The sequence below is a fragment of the Nelumbo nucifera genome, chromosome 1, assembly GCF_055504915.1.
Source record: "Nelumbo nucifera cultivar China Antique chromosome 1, China Antique-T2T, whole genome shotgun sequence".
NCBI lineage: Eukaryota > Viridiplantae > Streptophyta > Magnoliopsida > Proteales > Nelumbonaceae > Nelumbo > Nelumbo nucifera.
The window spans coordinates 30,580,152-30,595,611 of NC_142649.1; the positions used below are offsets into that span (position 1 = coordinate 30,580,152).

At 33.3% G+C, this 15,460-nt stretch overlaps 1 protein-coding gene across 1 annotated transcript; it reads right to left on the reverse strand.

Annotated features, from left to right (window-relative positions):
- Window positions 1–571: 571 nt before the first annotated feature.
- LOC104589754 (putative calcium-binding protein CML29) lies at window positions 572–1,202 on the reverse strand. The gene has a single exon (XM_010248177.3). It carries the CDS (start codon window positions 1,163–1,165, stop codon window positions 683–685), a length of 483 nt encoding a protein of 160 aa, XP_010246479.1. The 5' UTR covers window positions 1,166–1,202; the 3' UTR covers window positions 572–682.
- Window positions 1,203–15,460: the final 14,258 nt, after the last annotated feature.

Here is a 15,460-nt window from a genome sequence, read left to right on the forward strand (position 1 = left end):
ACCTCAATCGGACATCCGAACACAAAATTATAACATCTAAAAGTTTACACATACATTGAGTGATTGAATGTGCAACTCGTGACTGAGTGACGAGGTCGAATGGGCAACCATCCATCTACCAAGGTTGCATCTTAGGAAGGTAGCAATCTGATCTCGCTACCCCAGGTAAAGTTGCCCATTTTTCAGGAACCCCTGTTGGGCTTGGTTTTGGGCCATGGGCAACCTGACCCAAATCATGTAAAGTCTTTTAATGTATTTTGCTTAATCATCATTACAGTTTAAGCTTTTATCACAGTCATATGGGGTTAGCAGCGTTGGCTACAAGAATTTTGTTCTGCTATTTCATTTAATGTCACATCTATTTTAAATTATGGGTATTTAGAGCATTATTTTATTAGTTTGACCTATCTCCTTTTCTTGTTTATCTCTAACCCTTTTAGCCCCTTTAACTTGCAATAGATCACTTCTTATGTTTATAGGTGCCGTTGTTGATCGTCTTCTATACACATGAACAAACCATCTATTTCGCTTGCTGATTATGTATAAAAAATTACAAATAAAGATGAGCAAGTGAAAAAGCACTATTGTTTTAGACTTTTAGATTAGGCCTCATGGTTCATGAAATTTGAGAAATACAAGATGGATATTATTCGTTTAGTACATAAAAGAAAAGGGTTACAATCTAAATGAGGGAATTAACAATGAGTTTGAAGTCCTCAAAACTAACAGTCCCATCTCCATTCACATCCATGGAGGCTATGATCTCCTGGCAATCCTGGAAGGACAACCCAATACCTATATCGCTCACAACTTGATGCAGCTCTTGGGCTGTCACAGCTGTGTTGTTGCCTTGAACTTCCAAAGTATCAGAAGCAGTTTTAAGGAAAGTTGCCATGTCCCCCATCTCCATCTCCATCTCTCTCGTATTCATCTCCACGAACTCCTCTATGTTCAGAAGCCCGTCCCTGTTTTTGTCGCCCTCTTGCATCATTGCCTTCACTTCTTGTTCGCTTGCGCAGTAACCAAGTGAGCCCATGAGCCCTCCCAGCTCTGCAGCAGTGATTAACCCATCGTTGTCTGCATCAAAGGCTCTGAAAGCCTCTACGAGGCTCATAACATGGCTCATCATCTCTGTCTGAGAGGATAGCGATCCAAGCTGAGCCATGGATTTGAAATAGAGCTCATTAGTCACTAATCTAACCTTATTGTATTTGCAATGTTGTATACTTGTCGACCCTTTAAATAGAGAGTCCTTGCTAGGGGGATTCCTGTTATTATTCCTTCCTGGTATCTCCTTTATGTCGACAAAAATCTAGAGAGGTTCTTTGTTACCCAAAAAAGGGAGGTTCTTATTCCCCATTATCCTCAATATAGCACTATACTAGACTACTTTGCTTGTGTCTTATCCATTGCTGACGCCCCAAATGAGGAAGGGAGATAGGTAAGGTTCAAAGTATCGATACGTATTGGCTAATATGTATCATTTCGGGAGCTTCCCAATATGCCCCTACAGAGGCTGTATCGGGGTTCTGACCGGTTTAAGGGGTAGATGAGCCTTAAACCAGCCCCCTTGAACCGATTTTGAAAAAAAAGTAAAATAACACTATCGATATTGCCCAATACGCCCCTACCAGCATATCAGACATATCGGTATTTAGAACCTTGGAGATTGGTGTGCTTCCTTTGTTTCAAGTTGACAAAAAAACATTATTTGCATAGTGCAATGCATGAACGTATATATTGGGATGAGTACTAGCTAGGAGGATCCATGCTTTCTTTGGCTCTTTGAAGCTTCAGTAACAGTATATTTTTCTGCCATTTTTTCCTATGAAAATCTGGTTGGTAAGAAAAACAAAATGCCCTGCTATTATTGATCAAGGAATTGACCATTAAAAGATAACTAAAGAAGAAGAGATTTACAAAAGCCAACCAATCTTTAGAGCTAGGAAATTAAATTGTGAAGATGGAAAGTTCATGCATATGTCCAGAACTTGGGGACTCAAGAAAAGAAGCCCATAAACATAGCAGCTATACTGGTTTCACTTAAAGGCCCAACTGTTAATAACCCAACCACGAACCATGAATCTTGATGCACCCTTTTGTGTTAATTTATCATATTCTAAACATATAATCATCATAAGCCCATTCAAGCTATCCCTCATACACAGCTACCAGAATCTGGTTAGTCATAAAAAGAAAAGAATTAAATGGGTTAAATGGAAACCAGCTCCAAGTGATGTTATCAAGATGAACTTTGATGCAACAAGGAAAGATAACGGTCAGAAGGCCTTAGGCTGTGTGGGAAGGAATGACCAAGGAAAAATGTTCTTCTTCCTACCTAGCTCAAAAAATAGGATTAGTATTATCACTGTCTATGTAATAATTAATTAAAGCGGCAAAGCAGTTACGAGTCAAAAAAAAAAAAAAATCTTGAAGGAGATTCAAGCTGATCAATAATCGTCTAAATCAAATATCAAGTAGCGTTAAGCAAGAATCTCTTCGAATAGCAAAGAGGAGGAGATGAGTATTAGCCCTCAGCCTATGATTTTTGAAAAAACAAAAAATAAAAAATAATTAAAATAAAAATGACCTCAAAACCATTTATTGGATCAAATTGTTTAGCGAATCAACCTTTTTTGGACTCAAAATACAATTTTTAATTTTTTTTTTACAAATAAATAATACATATATTACATATAGAACAAAATTATATATTATTTATTGAAAAAACACATGTTTATACATACCTATACATATACATATGTATGTATGTATGATTTAGGTATTATTGATGTGGTATGGTCTGACCCATTACCCATATGGTCAAACAGGTGACCTATGACTCGAAGACAAGAACGGTTTAATCTTCAAATCGGTTTTTAAAACATTGGTAAGAGCAGTTTAGGATTTTAAACATGCTTAACCAAGCAACATGACAATCACGTAGAAATTTTTATGTTAATTGATGAATTGTTAAGACAAAGTGTTGGAAGATTTTATCGCAAATGAAAATATAATTTAGGGTTCTTCTAAGTGTCACTACTCCCAAAGGACAGGGTAGCAACCCCAAATTTACTACTTGTTCCCTACCCCAACGAGTCCATTTCAGATCTTGCTCCCATATGATATCTAGGGTTCTCCTCAATAAGATAGTGGACTCCACACATGTATCTTGGATCTTCTAAATATCTGTTTGATACAACGACGTAAATGGTGAGTCTTTCATTGAGCAAGTCTACCCAATAATGCTGAAAGATATCATGTGAAAGAGGGTGAAACATCTTGAGTGTCGGTTGCTGCATCCAGGTCTACATCCTCCTAAAATTTGGCAGTTTGATGAGGAATTAAGATTCCTCAATGAAATAATTGATTTCAATCAATTGTAACATTTCGGAAAAGTGGATGAACCCTTTCAACACAAAATGAGGCCTTGCCCAACATCTCTATCTCTATCAGTACATGATGCACCACCATTTATCTCTCCTATACTTGACTTGACCTTAATGATCTAAAAATGGTTGAAGCCATTAAAAGAGGTATATACTCCACATTTCATGAGATATGAAAGAAAGGTAAGAGAAAACTAGCAATTAAAGTAGTTGGCTTGTTCCAGTCGTGACCTGTCCCACTCAAGAATCTCACATCTTTATCCAAATCTATCCTAACCTCATCTGAACAAGCATCTCTTCTTTTGACCATCGTTTTCAAAATCAGATCAGACGGGACAGTCGGGCCAAAAAAATCGGGAATCAGTCAGATGACTAATTTCGTTTTTCTCCAAAACTGAATATTTGTAAAAAAAGATGTTGATTTAATCAATAAATCGCTGATTCGAGCAGTTGAACCGTTCAACAGTTTTGACTGGATTTTATTTTTTATTTTTATATCAGAACGGACCGACCATTCAACCCAGAAACCGAACCCTGACCGATTCAGTCTCCAGGTCAATTTTAAAAACCTTGGTTTGATGAAGAATTAAGATTCTTCAATGAAATAAATGATTTCAAGAAAATGAGAGTAAAAACTGAATGTGAAAACAGACTGCAAAATTCACTATCCTCAATTCGATTGTCACAACATTAGTAAACAAACTAGTGTATATAAAGATCACCGATTCACCATTCATCATATATTAAGGAGTTTCATCGCTTAAAAATAAAATAAAAAGAGTCCCACCACCTTTGAGATTCACCCACATTTTACTTTTCAAGAATCCAACAAGAATATTCATTCAAACAGTCCAAGATTCCTTATTTTCTTTAATGCTGGTCTAACTTCAAGATTGACATTGGGAAATAAGCTTTTCAACTAATAAATATGATGGGGGCACTCTGGGTTTATTCTAGCCAGATGTTTTCACTTGTTCATGCTTCACCTGTTTCAACAATTTTTAAAAGCAAATATGCTATAAACAAAAAAGGTTTGTATTTTCACTTTGCTTTAGCCTGTAAGGGGACAGTTTTAGGAATCCGAATCTCTTACCCACAAAAGCTATATCCACACCTACGCATGAAACACTACTTCCGTGCATGCATTCGAAGCATTTATCATGTATAATAACATGTAAAAGCATAAAATGTTCCTCATGTGTAACTATGATCTCAGGTGCGTAGGTGTGGACTTCGGATCTTCTGCCTACGAGAACTTTGCCTATGCCTACCCACAATACACTATCCCCATAAATTGGGAATATTTTTCTCTGCATAATACTATGTAGAGGATGAGATGTTCTCCATGTATGGCTGTAATAAATATGGGCAGAGTTCTCATGGACAGGAGCACTGTTTTCAAAATCGGATCAGATCGGACGGTCGGACCGGAAAATTGGAAACCGGTCACTTGATCAGTTCCGTTTTTCTCCAAAACCGCTTTTTCCCTTAAAACCGTTGATTATGGTCAGAAAACTGCTGAACTGACCGGTTAACCGTTCGAACGGTTTTGACCGTTTTTTAATTTTTTTTGTTAAAACGGACCAACCGTTTGAGTCGAACAGTCAAACCATTCGAACAGATAACCGGACCCCTGACTGATTCGTTTTTAAAAACCATGGGCAGGATATCTGGACTCGTAGGTGTGGGTAGAGTCATTGCGGATAAGAGATCTAGACGGGTGCAGCTATCATAGATGCATATAAAGCATATCTAAAGCCCTTAATAATATCAGATTGCATTTTTTTTTTCAGCCAAGGCAATTTCGTTCAACAAACAATTAGGTCTCAGTACAGTCAGCCCAAGGGTCGTCAGACATAATGAACTTAGATGGGTCCTCTATGACTCAGACTGGCCCAAATACAAAACATGAATAGGGCTAGAATATTCCAAAATTCCATGAGTACGACCGCAGCTGCAAAGAATGATCAGTAAGAAGTTGGACAATCCTCAAAGCGTCACCCTTACTCCCTTACGCTGTGTTTGGTTTAAAGAAAAAAATAGGGAACCTATACATCTTTATCTTTCCCTTCCTTCTCATACTTATATTCTGGGCCCACGACCTGAAGGGGCCGAGGCTCAAGCATTTCTATTTGATACACTCTGGGCCCACGACCCCAAGCATGAACCAGGATAATTAATCCCCATGAATGGCAGCTCCACTAAGGAACATAAAGCATCAACATAACATTTTAGCTTAGCAGCAATCTCTGGAGGTCCGTCTCAATGTTAAATTCGATGTAGAGTTGGCAATTGGGTTGGGTGGGTTGGGTTCGGGTTCAGGTTGGTACAAGGCTCTTATGGTTGATTTTGGGTCGGGTTGAATTTTGGGTTGGATTGTCAAGTGTTAGGCCCTAATCTTAAATGTTTGGGTTAGGGTTGACCCATGGGTCAATTTGGATCATCCCAAAAAATAACTGAAATTTAAAAGAATAAAGAAAAACTACATGAAAAATGTCAAAATTAGAAGATTCAACCTTCAAATTCCAAATATAAAATAAAAAAAAAAAAAAACTTCAACATTTAACAATTTAAAGAGTAAAAAATAAAAGAGTAAAGATTGAAAAGAAAAAATTAAAGAGTGGAAACTTCTAATAATACATAAATAGTCCCAATTAAACTTGACAATCGAGTCAGCTGATTGACCCATAACCCAACACAACCCAGTTTTTTTGGATTGGATTGGGTCGGTCATTCTAACGTTCAGGTGGATAAATATGAGACCCTAACCCTGTTTTTTTGGGTTGGGCTAGGTCGAGTTCACGTGTTGGATCAAGTATCTGATTTCAAATTAGATATCCGATATTTAAACAAATTGAATTGAAGAAGAAACTTAATTAACTGAATATTAAGTCTTTCAGAACATAGAAAAATATCTTCCTTCTTGCCGAAGATCACGCTTCTCTTTCTTTCTTACCAGTTTATACCTTCTTTCCACCCCTGTTGCATCCTTCTGCATTTTGTTCACATCTACTCCCACTTCTTTCCCATCCATCTATTGCAAAGCACAAGAGCACCGCCCTTATTTTGAGACTCAGTTCTATCAATCAAAGCAGAGCAAACCCACCCCTATTTTGAAACTCAGTTCCGTGTTTGATTTTAATCTTACAATTTTCTTTCTTAAATAAATTGTTTAGAATATAATAGACTATGTTTGGATTGCTCCTAGGTTCTACTATATCTGGATCCACAGCCCCTTGCTTCCTAGAGAGAGATTTGATCGAGCAAAACCCAGGTATGCTTTTCATCTTCCAAATCGCTTTTCTGTGTTAAATCCATCTTCGAAGTTTTCCATCGTTTATGTGTTCAAGCCATATTCCAAACGTTTTCTGTGTTTAAATCCACATCCATCCCACCACATTCAGCATTATATGCAACAAAGATTCGGAAGATGACCCAAATCTGGGTGAACGGGTCGGGTATGGATGTTATTAAATTATTTGTTTGTTGTTAATGTTAAACAGTTATTAAACTGGTCGGTTATTCATGTCCCACGTACCATAAGTAAAAAGTCATAGTAATTACCAAAATTAATGAAGAATTGAAGATTCAATGAAGATTAAGAATTATTGAATAATTAAAAGGTCCAATTTACTTTTACTTTAATATAAACTACAGAATTACGTTTATGAAATAACTATATGTTTACCAAATATTTGCAGATTACGTTAAATATTTAATATTTACTGATTTTTATAATTGATAATATTAAATATTAATTTTAGTAATTAAATATTATAATATTATAGTATCATAACAGTGAAAATTATAATTGTGTTTTAATGTTTTCAGTCATTCAATAATTTTAATGTTTTATATTCAAATTTTAATACTTTTTTAAGTCTTAGCTGCTAAATTTAGTTATTTCAGACATTAGTATTTTTGATAATTATGATATTAATTGAAAATAATTACTGAATTCTCAAAAAAAATGATTAAAATTCTGAAGTTTCTGATAATTACTAAATTCAACTTAATTTTTCAATTATTATTTTGAAATCTGAATATTGTGAAAATGCTGAAATTAAAATAATTATTGAAAAGAAAAATAATTACATCAAAATCTAAAAATTCAAAATAGTTAGTGAAAATTGGGAGAATTAGTAACAATAGTTAGTAAAAATAATTACTTATTAAGTCTGAAAATTAGTAAAATTTCAGAATTAGTGAGTTTTCGTATCCATTTGATCTTATTGTTAGATTTCAAAATTCCATTTTCTTTATATAATTTAGTGAAAATACCATTTGATATTATTGTTATATTTAGAAATTCTGTTCTATTTATGTAATTAATTGAAATATCCATTTGATCTTATTGTTCAATTTTGAAATTCCTTTTTATTTATGTAATTTAGTGAAACTTCAATTTGTTAGATTTTGAATTTCCATTTTATTTATATATTTTCTTGCTTATTTTGCTTATTGATATTTAGTGCTTAAATAATGACCCAATATTATAATCTGTTGATATTTAGTGTTTCAATTTTTGTTGATAATCTACCTAAAATTAGTGACTCTATGTCATTACCTCTTATGACTATAATGGGTCGGGTCTAACCCAAATTCGACCTTGACCCATCCAAAATTCAAATGCTTTATTAAATTAACCGGGTTAGTGTAGTTTATTTTCTTGCTTATTTTTCTTTTTTCAATTAACAAAAATTATTGTTATTCTCATTTATTGTAATTATTAATTTAATAGAAATTATTAATTTCATTTTGTTAAATTATCTATTTATAAAGGTTAATTATTTACCAAACATTCATTTACAAATAATTAATTTAAGTAAATTTTTCACTGAAAAATAATATTTTTTTTATCAATTTTTGAAGATATTTTTTGGAAATTTTGATAATTAATTTTGGCAATTTTGATCATTATATGGTAAATTGGTTTTTTGTAATTTTTATAATTTTTAAATTAAACATTAATTAAAATTTTAGAAAGTATCACTTTGTTATTGTTGTTTGATTGTTAAAATTAATTGAAAATTATTTTTTGGGGTTTTCGATAATTATAAATTTGAGGGTGGGGGACAGGGAAAATATTTTTGCCCCAAATTGGGGATGGGGTTTGCATATAATTCCACAAACTTGATGGTAAATTAGTAAAATATCAGTAGATTTAATATTGATTTTTAAAATACCCCAAAATTCCCATAGCCCTATTTGTAAAATATCCATAAATTATATTTTTTTAGGTGATTGCCTCATGAACCCATCCCACCACTAGGGTTAGGGTGGGGATGAAGTAGAGTGTCTTGACTTACGGGGGTGAGGGACAAGGAGGGGTGCCCCATCCCATGCATTGCACGGGCCTCGCTAGTATATACAAAAGTAGAAAGTGCCATGTCACATGGCCTCTGCTTTCTCCCTTACCCCAATGGAGAACTCTCAACCCACCTTTCATATAGCCTTTTCTACTCTCTCATGAAGCCACCTCATCAGTGCCTTCACCCTCTCTCATTTCGACACTTAGCATGCCCAACCTAACCCATTTCCCTCTATGTTTATCCTTTTGGATATCCCTCTCCTAAAGCTATTCTTAAAATCTCTCTCCACCAAGATATAATCTAATCTACTGAAGTGGCACCACTATCCCCCACTTTTTCATAAATTATCTATAATTCCTATTTATCTCCAAAATTATCTCTAATTCTTATTTATCCTTTTCCCTCACTTTTCATTTATATCTATCTAAAGGAAGTTTGAATTAAAATTTTAAGAATTATTTAAATATTATAACAAAATTATGTTATAACTTTAAAATACTTATTAAAAACACAAAAAATAAATTTATTATATTTAATAATATTCATATTATTAAAAATTCTATATTTTTATGAAATTCATAAATATTAAATAATTGAAATAGATAAATGATTATATGAAAAAAATATTTAATATTATATAATAACTTTAAAATAAATAAAATATAAATAATAAACATTTTAAATATTTTACATATTATTTAAATATTTTAAATAATAAAATATTTAACATAAATAATTTTAAAATAGTTAAAATAACAAAATTACATAACAAGTATATTTTTTTCAAAGTAGAAAAATCAATATAATAGATTTCATAATATTTGAATTGATAAAAAAGTTATGTAATAATAATATAGCTTTTAATTTTATGGATTATGAAATTTTATAAATGAGTAATGTTTAAATAACTAAATAATTAATTAATATTGTAAATAACTAAGTTTTAAACACTTAAAATATCAAAGAGTTTAATAACTAAATCACATTTCAAATATTATTTAAAAAACAAATAAAATAGAGTAAATAACAAAATTATGTAATAACCTTTAAAAATTTATCTAAAACACAAAGATAATTATAATATATTTAATACTATTGGATGATAAGAATATAAAATATAACCAATTTAAAATTTTTAAATGTTATGGAAATAATGAAAATAGATTAAATAATTTAGAGGTATTGAAGCTTTCAAATAACAAAAATAGGTAATAGCTTTAAAAAATGTATTTATGTATACTAAAATTTATATTTTTTGTATTTTTTAGTAATTATTTATTGTATTTTTGTGATAAATATATTTTCAATAATTGTGTATAAATCTAATTTTGTTTTGTTATTAATACAAAATTTTCAATAATTATTGGATATTAAACTATTGTTATTTATTAGAGATTAGATTATTAGTTTAGCTGAAAGTAGGAGTATTCATGGGTTGGTTTGGTTTAGTTATAGGCTATTTGGCCAACCAAATTGACCTTGTCGGGTTGGGAAGTTGGTCACCCAAAACCAATCGACCATTAGTGAAACCAACCAACTCGAGTTACATCAGATTAGTCGGTTGGTTCAAAAGATTTAAACTTAAAAATTTAAATGTAAAAAATATAGTGGTATTATTAAAAAAATTAAATATTTTAAATTTACAATATAAAATATTTTAGACTAAGAAATATGGGAATTTTCCACTTTCTCATATACACACACACACACACACACACATATATATATATATATATATATATATATATATATATATATATATATTAATATGAATTGACCAAAATGAATTGATCTGAGTTGGTTAGGTTGGAAAATTTCTGAACCGAAGCCCCCAAAAATACTAGAAAACCGACCAACTCGAATTGAGTTGAATCAGATTGGTTAGTTTGGTTGGTTTCATTGCATGGGTTATTCATCGGTTTAAAATTAATTATTATTATTTTTGTATTAAAAAATTATTGAAAGTTGTATATAAAATATAAACATTTATTAATTATTTAAAAATTAAATTATAAAACAATTGTCTACTCTTATGTGCGTCTATTGTTTAGCTTTTGCTTAACACCCCCTTTATATTTCTCCATAAAACCAGTAAAATATATTAATTTATTGTATATACACCTCATTGAGGCCTTATATTTAGTATTGTTAACATATTTTTATGATTTATTAAAGTACTTTTAGTGCTTTCATATGCATATCTTAGCTTTTCTCCGATACACATATATATCCAAGATGTATCTCGATATTTTTTTAAAATTGTCTTTTTGATACACTTAACGTTTTCTATACTTTAAACCTTAATCGACAGTGGCCACTGTCTAATGTGGATGCCTGGGTGATGACCCACACGACTTTTTTTTGGTACAAAATGGTATACTATTGATCGATGATATGATATTATCATTTGTGAATTTTGCTTCTAAGTTATTGGATGATTAGTAGGTGTCTGGATCTTTCATTAGTAGGTTTTATAGTGCTGAATTAGGATATTTCTTAGTTTGATAAATAATGTGGTGACCCATAAACCATGTCGATCAGAATGAAATGCATTCCAAGTAACTGGTCGCCAACTTATTTTTCTGGATCAACAAAATTACAAGGTTGACAAACAATTCGCTAATAACTGTAAATTCATCAACTGCAGGCAGTGTCAAATATAGGGTATACATTCAGTAATTTATATCAAATTAACATTTTTAAGAGATTTGAAATCCAGCTTATTTATAATGAATAATGTACTGGTGTCAAATATAGGGTTGAGGAAAGTACACCTTAATCAGTTGAAGAAAGATACTGAAAGTGGGTTGTCTCTTCACTTCAACTTTTATTAATTTAACATCTACAATTCTCAAAAGAAGATTTTTGCAAATAGGCATTCCTTATATTCTAATGCTTAATTTCTCTCATCCAAGCTCTAGAATGCTATAAGGATTCATCTACTTTTAAACAAAAAAAAAAAAAAAAAATCAAACTCTCCAAGTTGTATGCTTAGCACTCACTATATTGCTATCCGATTGCAATATTTGTATTATTGATGCTATTGATATCTTGCCATATAGCCTATCTCTGATCACTACATAATCTTTTAGGAATTGAAGAAACCTCTTCTGTATCTCTTCTTTTGTGCCACAACTATTACAAATCTGCTTTTGAGTATAAGTTATACCATTACTCCCACAAATTGATTGTTCACTGTCTCTCAGGCTTTGCTGCATGCCAGATACAGTAACATCAACAATGTTTGATCAATATTACACCTTCAAAGCAATAATGCTTGATCATTAACCTTAAGATTACTGTTCATTAAGCAACATAATAAACACAGTTTAATAATGTTTGATCATTACACCTTCAAAGACTCATGCAACAGTAACAAACCAATATCACAATTCAAGGGGGATGTTGTGGCATATAGGTGAGGGTTTGGATAATACATTGAGAATACCAACAACAATTTCTGAGGGGGAGCAAACCATAAATTTCCCCAAATCAATCAATAATAAGAATAGTTTAGGGTTTATTAGTTATAATTATAGGGTATGGTTTGGAATTAGACTTATTGATGGACTGATTAGCATAACGGGCAAGCCTAACACATTTTAAGTCGGGATTATAGGCTTGGGCTCAAACCCAAAACATCAGGTCCCACTTTTTTCGGGGCCGGGCTTGGACCCAACTATGGCTATATATCGTCTCTCCAATGCCCAAACTCATAAAAATTTGTAGTGAAATCTTGGAGCTGTAGTTTTGACATCACACTCATATGGCTAATACTATGTCCTAGTCCACAAACTAAATGAAAGCCTTTTGATGATGTATGATGTAGATACTCCTAGCTGGAAGATGATCCGAACTCCAATTGCATGGCGAGCTGGATCAAGCTACAAAATAATAGATCAGAGAACTCGGGGTGGCTAACCCGACAAGGTCCCTCCGATGCTTAAGTCAGTTCTATACTGTGGATACGAGCTAAATACTTGAATGCTTGAATGCTACTGAATAAATAATCACACGTACCTTTGCCTTGAGGTTTGATGTCCTTATATAGTGGAGTAGTCGTGGGTCTTGCGAAAGAGCTCCGGGCTGTGCAGATAAGATCTGTTCTGTTTTTGAAGGAGAGCAATGCGTTAGTTGATAAGGTTTATCGTTTTCCGCCAATTCAAGCAGAGCTATGATGAGTCTCGTTGTAATCTCGAGAAATTCGAGGTCCGTTGGAGAGGCCTTTGGAGTCAATTATGTGGTGTTTCGGTTTTTTAACTCCAAACTGGTGCTTTGATTCTTTAGTCTCGAATTGGATTGGGTGTCAAGATGTTTCTACGCCGAAGTGGTTTTTGAGCCGAGGTAACTAAATACCCGAGCTTCAAATATTGTAAACTAGATTCGTTTGAATTAATTGTCACCGCTCCAACATATCGCGTCTAAGTGACCCCTTCTTAATAGGGCGTGCCAAATCATCCTTTATCACCTTTGATTTGTTGTCAAATCCCCACCTTGAATTAAATGAGGTGACTTGGTGGTAGAAACCATGATTTTATGTTTTACCCCTCCCATGAGACAATGTTGTAGCAAAAGTGAACTCTGGCTATATATCTCTTATCTCCAATGATGACTAGCCTCAAATCCTTTTTCATCAATCACTTCCTCCCACGTCTTGTCATCCTCCCCTTTCAACCTTAGAATCCTCAATTTCAACGAATCATCTGGGAATAACAACAGTTCTGGTCAGTTGGAAAGCTGACAAACAAACAAGAGTTTTGAAATTGCCATGTATTAAAAAAATTGAACAAAAAGTAAAAGAAAAAAAATAAAAGTGGAAGTGTCGAATGATGAGACAAGATTTGTCGATCGATCGAATGAATTGATTGACCGGAGAGAGATTCCAATAATAAAAGTATAAGGGTAAAATGTAAAAACCTCCCCAAGTTTTCTGACTATCACAAAATCCTCCTCTTTAGTTCTGAAAAATCATTTATTTACCTCCCTTCTGCCGTTGTCCTGTTTGGAAAGTCATGACCTAATGCGCTTGTTGTTTTAAAATACCTATTCTTCCTTTATATCTATTAATTCAGTTATATATTCATTAAATTAAAATGCCTCAAAATACTATTCATCTTTTTCTCTAAAAATTAAGGGCCTGTTTGGCATGTCTTTCCATGCAGTCTTTCGACTGTTTACAAGCCGTGAAGATCGATTTTTGGTATATTTCCATTTGGTGCACAGAAGATCTAATCGCTAAAAGACGGAACGTCGAAAAGACGGTAAAACCCATTTTGGGTTGATTTCGGAAAGCTCCAAATGAAGCTTCTCGCTTCCTTTGTGTTTTAATCTCACGCTGAAAGATGCAAAAAGACACGCAAAAAGACGCGCATTTGCCAAACGTATTTCGAGCTACTCAAATCTTCATGAAAAGCTCAATGCATCTTTTACATGTCAGAGCTACCAGAAGATCATCCCAAAAAGACATACCAAACAGGCCCTAAGACAACCTAAACCATTCATCCCTTCATCTTTTCAACTCCATCCCCTAAGTTTTTACTTATTTCCCTTATCTCGAACCAATCATCGATGCATTTCTTATGAGCAGTAGCCAAATCATTCTTGCAAGAACAGCCCAATTCAATAGGAATTTCAGATTCCTCGTTAATATTCTTCAATCTCAAATGACAAACCCTGCAATCCTTGTCTACTTTAACTGAATGCACCTAATTTCTAGTACACCACTTTACAAATCTACCTTGACTGAACAGTCTGACATCAAAAAATTCTGGCAGTGGCCCGAAGTCCCCCAATCTCATCATACAACCCACCGGTAGTGGAACCGAACTGGGATTGCCACAATCTCAACAACAGAGAAGAAGATGCTTTCCTCACTATGATTGCCATTTCCAAAATTTTAGACCTGAAACTTCATGTAAAAGCAGTGAAGAACTTGAGACTCTACCCCAAAGGGAGAGCATGGAAGCCCTCCAAGTTTTAAGTTTTGGAGGTCTCGTCCTTGAACACTTATTGCTTTAGGAGATTATAGCAAGCAGGCAGGTGATCTCCTTCAAACCTCTCATATTGTCGTTACCTAGTAACAAACAGAGAAAAAGATGTGCAATAACTTCCATTTCTGCAACAAATAAATAGTAGGTTACAACTAGAGGACTTCATGCAAACTTCAGTATTTTTTTTTTTTTTTTTGCGGAAATTCATGACGTGCTCTGTTCTAATTTCTAACAAAGAAATTTGGAATTAAGCCAAGACACAAACATTGTAAGATGAGAATAAGTTTAAAAAATGGGGTTTTGTTGAAGATTTGAGGGGAATGTTTCAGAGAGAAAAATAGCACCGAATATTTGTATATATTTCCATGCATGGAATGACGAAAATTTATAGCATACCCAACATGGGAAGAAGTATTTTCTCATTATATCATACTAGTCACAAGGAACAAGTAAATTACCATTACACCATATCCATGGCCGTTTAGAAGAAAGGACATGGGTCTGTGATGGAAATGGCAAAGAGTAGGGTAGAGTTTAGAGAGAGAGAGAGAGAGAGAGAGAGGGAGGGAATTGAAAAGATGGAGGGATGAACGATTAGATTGTCTTTGCTGCCTCTGCTTCTTAGTTCTGGGAGAAAAAAGATGATCTGCTTTAATATCTTAATTAATAGATATAAGGGCAAATTAGGTATTTAAAAAAATAAACACATCATGGGACGATGGGGAAGAGAGGTAAGTGCATGATTTTTCAAAACTTACATGGAAGAATT